Consider the following 7,688-nt stretch of genomic DNA (forward strand, 5'->3'; position numbering starts at 1 on the left):
GAGCAAGCATCCTGGGCACTTGGACCAGGCGCTGAGGAGAGCCAGCATCCTGAGCACTTGGACCAGGCACTGAGGAGAGCCAGCATCCCGAGCACTTGGACCAGGCACTGAGGAGAGCCAGCAAGACAGCTCAGTGGCCGAAGGGCATTTGCTGCCAACCTGAGTTCAGTCTCTGGGGCCCTCCTGGTAGAAGACCAGAATCAAAGAACCAAAATCCCCAAGTTGTCCTTTGACTTCTACACATACAAACACATATAAATGTTTTTGGTTTTGGTTTTTGTTTTTGTTTTTTGTTTTTTTTTTTTTTCAAGAAGGAAGAAGGTTGGGTGATAGGATCCCAGCACATCACAAAGGTTGGGACATCCTTGTACCCACAGATATCCAGGGAGGTCAGATATCCAGATGTTAAGCATGCAGGATTGTTCTTCCAATGTGAAAGATATACTTGTTCTTCTATCTAAAAAGCTGGGAATTGGAAGTGATTACTAGCCTGGTGATCTGTGTTATCTGTTGGGCCAGACCACATCAAGCTCCTACAACCAGGACCAAAGGTGACTAGTAATTTAAGTGACCCTTATAGGCAGGGGTTCCCTAAGCTCCAGAAGTGGCTAATAGCCCAGATGATGTCTGTTATTGTATGACTGAGACCTTCCTTAGACACTTAAGCTAGTACAGGTAGCCTGTCTCCAGAATCCATCTTCTTGGAAGACATGACATACCCTAAGTCAAGTTTCAATAGAATTACACCTTGTGCACCAGAAAGTGTTATTACACCAGGAAACTTTCTTCCAAATCATACTGTGTTTAAGTTAGGAATAAACCACCTGGCATCAGACTCCCCAAGTCTAAGCCAGACTGATGAAATCAGTCTGAACCAAGTTTTCATTCTCACCTCGAAGTTTGTTTCCCTTCCGCGGGACTCCTGCAGGGTCCACCTCAGCTGGGGATGTAGGTCAGTTGGCAGTGTGCTTAACTAGTATACACAAAGCCCTGGTTCTATAAACAGAGCCGGTGGCACAGACCTGTAATCCCATTGGTGGAGGCAGGAGGACTAGGAGCTTAAGGCTGTTTTTGGCTATAGAAAGTTGGAGACTCTCAAAAAACAAACAAAAGGGAGGAAGCCCAGATAGACAGGGAACCTGGAACTGCCACCCATTGATCTTGGACTACTACTGTTGAGTTCAGGCTGGGTGCTGTTTAAGAAAGGAAGTGGTTTCCTGGGGAAGCCCAACTGCCCACATTGTTCCTGCCCTAAGGATTAGCAGCTGGCCTATGGTTGGTCACTTTACACATCCCAGCTCAGTGTTGCCCAGCATGTTCCCTTAACTCCTTCCTGTGCCTTAAGAATGTCAGTGTTTAGCCGGGCAGTGATCGCACACACCTTTAATCCCAGCACTTGGGAGGCAGAGGCAGGCGGATTTCTGAGTTTGAGGCCAGCCTGGTCTACAGAGTGAGTTCCAGGACAGCCAGGGCTATACAGAGAAACCCTCTCTTGAAAAAAAAAAAAAATGCCAATGTTTGAGCCAAGGCAGGTGAAGACTTGTACCAAATAGTGGGGGAGGTCTTCAGGAGCAGGAGATGACACTGAGTTAAGTCAGTCTGAGTCAAGTCAGAGACTCATCAAAGACATCACAAACAGGGAAGGCTGACTGTGTAAGATTGTAAAGATAAAAGAAAGCTACATTTATGTGCAGTGTCTTCCAGGACCTTATTCAGAAGACATGTGTTGCTCTCTGGTTACACTAGCATCTGTCAGCAGAGGTGAGGCGCGAACTGTGCTCATTATACAAGATGGGCCTTTCCTGAGGTGATGTTAAACACAGCAGCAAAACCAGTTTCAAGCTAAAAGTATGAGGAATCCTGGAACTAGATTAAACTGTACCTTCACCTGTGTTTTTAAAAAACAAACAAACAAACAATGACCTCTTTGGCTTTCAGACCTGACAAGATCAAAGCTGCAGGAGGATGGACAGTGAGGTACAGCGAGATGGAAGGATCTTAGACCTGATTGATGATGCCTGGCGGGAAGACAAGCTGCCATATGAGGATGTCGCCATTCCACTGGTAGGTTGTGATTCAGGCTCAGGACAATGGGTCAGAGAGAAAATGTGGTGAGACTTAGTGGAGGCTGGTGGGAAGTGAAATGCTAAGGCCCAGAAATCCGACTGGCTGGTGTAATCAGCTTCATTAGGGGTCATACCAGGGCTGGAGCCCACAAAAGCCCAGAGGGAGGCCAAGTGTGAGTTTAGCACATCACACCCAGGAGCAAGGAGCATGCTGGCTTACCAGTCTTTGTGTTTTGTTTTTATTTTAAGACATATTTGTTTTTATTTGTGTGTGTGTATGTATATGTATGTGAGAATGTCTGCCACCCATGTGCAGGTGGGGAGAGGGATAGAAGAAGGCATAAAATTCCCTGGAGCTGGACTTACAGGTAGTTAGAGGTCACTCGACACAGGTGCTGGGAACAAAGCTTGGATCATCTAGGAGAGCAGTCGATGATCTTACCACTGAGCCCCAGCCCTTAAGATTTATTTCCATTTGTGTTTGTGTGAGGGTCTGGGGTACGGTGGGGGAGCATGTGTCCTCAGAGGCCAGAAGAGGGTGTTGGATCCCTTGGAGCTGGAATTAAAGGCACTTGTGAACCACCCAACATGAGTGCTGAAAAACCAGTGTCCTCTACAAAAGCAGTAGAGCCATCCCTCAGCCCCAGTGCCAGCATTTCTGAAACACGCATGCACACAGGCTAGCTGCTTGGGGCCCACCTTGCCTTTCTTCTTTGGCCTTTAGACATACAAGCTCTCAGTAAACCCTTTCTCTGCTGATGTCTGGGAAACCTCCTTAAAAGGTTGGTTGAACCTGTGCTAAGTAACCCCCACTCTTGCTTATGTAGATTTTTTTTTAAAAAATTCTTATTGATGTTACAAAGGCCTAACAAAGGACAATGAAAACAGAGTCTGGGGACTTTGTCTGTAAAATGTGACATGTGCCCTGGAAGAGCAGCTAACACAGCAAGACTTCTGGAGCATTGCTTGCCACTGCTATTTTACAAAGAACACACTCCGCTCACCTACATTCTCTTTCAAGAGTAAGAGGTGGGAACATGTTCAGTGGATATTCAAGTCACAGCTTAATTAAAGTTCAGGACAATAAAATAATAAGAATTATAGCTACCATTTATTACTAGTTTTAAGCCACAGATGGAAATTAAGGCTTGCACTATCTGTAATCCTTAAGACAGCTATGCAGGGAAGGTGGTGGTGCCTCCTTTTGGCAGGAAAAGAGTAGGATCAGAGAGGCGCACTTACCTCAAGTCTAGTGACTTACCTCAAATAAGTTAGATTTCATGCCTCAGTCTGCAAAGCTCAAAGTCTGTAAGCTTTCATCTGTCCACCCACCCATCCATCCATCCATCCGTCCATCCATCCAACAATCACTTCTCCAAAGTCTATGGTTGTGCCCTAAGGTTATATGAACATAAGATAAAGTTCCTGTTTGGGGCCAGGGATCAAGAGAGGTAGGTCACTAATTACACTACCATGCAGGAGGAAAGAATAACCAAGTGGAGAATGGCCGGAGACCCGGCATGCACTAGAAATAGAAAATGTAATGCTTAAGCAAAAACCGGAAGTTTAATGGTGCTAGACAGGGTACTGCAGCAGAGAAGAGAGTGTAACAGGCCCGGGGGTTTTGAAACACGTTGGAAGATGGTGAAGCAATGGGCAGCAATTACCTTTATAGTTAGGAGGCAGAAAGTTGGACATAGTTTTTGAGAAGGTGTTTGGGCCCCACTTAAGCCTCCTTCTCTGGGGATCTATGGATGAAATGTCTGTGGAGGGAAGCTGCCATGCTCACATTTGTCTTTCAAAAAGTAGGGTTTGTAGCATCGGCAGACAGCTCAATAGAAGAAAGGGCCAGGACATCACGTAGGATGCTACTGCAGTGCAGCAATCTAGGCAAGGAGGGGAAGCCAGAACACCAAGAGAAGTGCAGTGACTTGCAGAGTCCCTACAGCAAGGTTTAAGGAGCAATTATGTGGTGGGAAATGAAGAGGGAAGGCCCTCTGCTGACTTCCTGTTGGCCTGGTAGCCTGGTGTGATTCTAAAGGAATGTGACTTATCAGTTAGCTTTCGCTGCATAACAAATTATCCTCAAACTTAATGGCTTGCAGTAACAACTGTTTTGGTCATGATTTTATAACTCAGTGGGAGTAATGGTCCACACCAGTTCAGCCAACTAATCCTGGGCTTGCTAGTGCTGTGCTAGTCAGCCAGCAGACTAGCTGGGGCTGAGTGGGACAGGAGGGTCACCTGTCTGGCAGTTAACAGGATGGCTGCCCCTTGGCACACTTCACCCAGCAGGTCTTCTTGGACCTCCGCCTCAGGCTCAGCAGCAACAGGGAAGTGCAGAGCCTTAGGGCTCAGGCCCAGGACTGCCCCACAGCTGCATTCTGCTGAGAAGAGCAAGTCTGTGACCAATGCAGATGCACAGTCAGGGATTAGACAGCCGCTTGGCAGGAGCAGCTGCAGACAGCCACAGCTGTTGGTGAAGCTGCCCCCGTGGCTATTGTGCTTCTGGTATTTTGTATTGGGTGGGCATGTTTTGTCTAGTTTTACATGTAGTACTCATCACAAGAATTAATAGTCACCAAGCAAAGGATACAATTTTAGAAAGCCTAGCACGCCCTTAGAGAGCATGAAATTAAGTAGTTCTTAATCAGAGGTCTGTTTATTTTTTGTGACCTGTAGATAATTATTAAGGTCAGATTTCTAAACGGACTAGAGAATGACAATTCTCTGGATCTGTTTACAGAGTGTTGACTCTCATTTTACATTTGTAAAAGCAGATGTATGCAATGCAAACACATTTGGGTTTTTCCTGTATGTGTGTACCTGTGTGCCATGACACACATGTAGAACTTAGCGTTGGCGGCAAGTGCCTTTACCTACTGAACCATTTCACTGGACCTGATTCAATATGTACATTTGTACACATTGTAGCTAAGTATCATGTTCTATATGTTGAACATAATCTTAAAAAGAAAAATAACTCCACATAGTGTGTGTGTGTGTGTGTGTGAGAGAGAGAGGGAAATCCTAACTTTGAATGTTAAGCAGCAGTTTGCTAACACAACCAGGGAATTACATAGAAATCCATGGTATCAGTGAACTCTGGAGCCAGGCATGGGTCTAGTGTGGCCCCATGGCTTATCTCCACAAGAAACTGTCTCTTGGGGTGTGAGCTAGTCTTCACTGTGTTTTCCCACTAGGGGGAGCTCTCATCTGTTCCATTGTCAGTGTCCCTTATCCAGCCCATATTGTCACTAAAGGGTTTAGTGCAGCATTTTTTTTCTTCATACAATTCCTGTATTTGAAAACATATCAGCAAATCAGATTGGCCCTTAAAGCATTTCAATAGGCTCACCATTGGCTCTTGTCAGTGTTCTCAGCCACTCACTTAGCAGTGTGTGCCCTGGAGTACTGAATACCCTGCATAGCATGCACTGGATCTAAATGTCCTCATTCTCTCTTTCCCCTAGGCAGAGACATGAAAGAACAACAAAAAAAAAAACTCATTTTTTTTTCTCCAGTTTTTGAGAGTGGAAGCAAAGGCCCCAAGGGTTTGAGGCCTTCATCACCCAAATAAGCCAGCAAATGAATAGCTGTGTGGGGCTCCAGTCTCTGCCCTTAGCCCTCCTGTCCCACTGCCTCTTGTAAGAAAAACAGAGTCACAGGGCCCAGCATTCCAGTAAGGCTTCCAAGCAAGCCACGCTGAACAGAACCTCTGATATTTTCCATCTATCTGTTTGTTTTGACTCTTTCTTTAGAACATCACATCAGCTTTGCTGGCTGTTCTTGGGCCCTCACAGGCCTTCATTCCCGATGCCCTCGTGTTTTCAGAAGTAACGGCAAGACCAGGTCCACACCTGTAATCCCAGCTCCTGGGAGGCAAAGAAGGGTAGGGTGATTGGCTGAGAGTGTGGCTCAGTGAGAGAGTGCTAGTGTAGCTCACACAGGGCCTTGAGCTCAGTCCCCAGCAGCGCAGAAACACAACTCAAGATGATATCGTGAGTTTGGGGCCAGCCTGGGCTACCTGAGATCCATCTCAAAAATATATTGAAAGGACCCTTCCTGATGGTTGTTATGGGTGTGCTTCCCTTCCAGAGCGAGCTTCCTGAGCCTGAGCAAGACAATGGTGGCACCACAGAGTCTGTGAAAGAACAGGAGATGAAGTGGACAGACCTGGCCCTCCAGGGCCTCCACGAGAATGTCCCACCAGCTGGAAACTGATTCTGGGCTCCTTCCCATGGATGGAGTTTTCAAAAATATGTGAATAAAAATGTTTCCTGTCTCCAAATTCAAATCTCTAGTAATAAATCAACACTCAAAAGCATATGCCCACTTGTTCTTTTTGGTTTGGTTTGGTTTGGTTTGGTTTTGGGTTTGATTTTTTTTTTTTAAGATTTATGTATTTAGTTTACGTGAGTACACTGTAGCTGTTTTCAGACACACCACAAGAGGGCATCAGATCCCGTTACAGATGATTGTAAGCCACCATGTAGTTGCTGGGAATTGAACTCAGGTCCTCTGGAAGAGCAATCTGTGCTCTTAACCTCTGAGCCATCTTTCCAGTCCCCTTGGTTTTTGTTTTGTTTTGTTTTGTTTTGTTTTTGTTTTCTGTTTTTTGTTTTGTTAACCAACAAAGCACAGCATGAAAATATTCTGAATGAAAACTGAGACTTCTCAGGAGAGCAGACCGTGGCTCTTGAAGCCTCCGACTAGTCATTCACACGCTTGTGTCTGATCATAGTCGGTTAAACATTCGCCTTTAGCTCCAGTTTTGCTTCTGTCAAAGTTTAATACTTCCCCACTCCTTACATGTGTCCTTTGGCACAGGTAGTTGAAAAATGCGAGCAGGAAAGTCAGAGGAGTCCAGACGTAAAGAGAGCCACAGACTCATATTCCCGTGCCTGAGGAGTGTTCAGAGTGAAGTCAGCCTGTAGGTGCCTGCGCCTGGAGCAGATACCCCACTCACTGATAGCTGGCATTCTTAAGATTCCAGGCTACTTTTAGACATTGCATAAATGTACGGATTAAAAAGTTATCTCCCAAGAATTAGGGGATGGCTTAGTCAGGACCTAAGTTTGATCCCAACTCCAGTAAAAATTGGGCTTCATGGCATGGTGGTATGTGGTTGTAATCCCAGTTAGCTATTAGTTACCTCTGCTCTCTGTCTATGGTTATTGCCTTTGTACCCTGGAGAGGTTCTCTTCATGAATAGAATACTCTTTTATTCAGAATAATAAAGGCATCTCATACCTCAGAGCCCCTTCACATGTAAAGTACTGTGGAGCCAGTAGTCGGTACTATATTTATACAAAAATGTGTCTAGGGTGGAGAGATGACTCAAGCGGTGAAAGAGCACTTACTGCTCTTGCAGAGGACTTGGGTTCTGTTTCTGGTACCCATATAATAGTTCATACCTGTCTGTAACTCCAGTTCCAGGGGGATTCTTACCCTCTTCTGGCCTCTGGGGGGACTGCACACCTGAGATGCATATGCACACATAGTAGGCAAGACACTCATAAAAATAAATCTTTTTCTAAAAAAGGAATTGATGGCATCAAGCCTTGGGGATGGATGTACTGCTACGAAATGTCAGTTATTGGCTCTCCCTCCAGCCGTCTC

General features: G+C 45.6%; 1 protein-coding gene across 3 annotated transcripts in view; it reads left to right on the forward strand.

Annotated features, from left to right (window-relative positions):
• The window catches only part of Anapc13 (anaphase promoting complex subunit 13), a 9,407-nt gene extending 3,014 nt beyond the window's left edge, over positions 1–6,393 (forward strand). For 2 of the 3 annotated variants that reach the window (XM_031343229.1, XM_031343230.1), the window contains exons 2-3: positions 1,939–2,064; positions 6,165–6,393. In XM_031343229.1, the coding sequence (XP_031199089.1) occupies positions 1,966–2,064; positions 6,165–6,290 (225 nt within the window). In that variant the 5' untranslated portion in view covers positions 1,939–1,965 and the 3' untranslated portion in view covers positions 6,291–6,393. Of the gene's footprint in view, positions 1–1,740; positions 1,762–1,938; positions 2,065–6,164 lie in introns of those variants that run through there. The other variant, XM_031343231.1, reaches the window with a different exon arrangement.
• The last annotated feature ends 1,295 nt before the right edge of the window (positions 6,394–7,688 follow it).

This window comes from Mastomys coucha, unplaced genomic scaffold (assembly GCF_008632895.1).
Source record: "Mastomys coucha isolate ucsf_1 unplaced genomic scaffold, UCSF_Mcou_1 pScaffold23, whole genome shotgun sequence".
In the NCBI taxonomy this organism is placed as follows: Eukaryota; Metazoa; Chordata; class Mammalia; order Rodentia; family Muridae; genus Mastomys; species Mastomys coucha.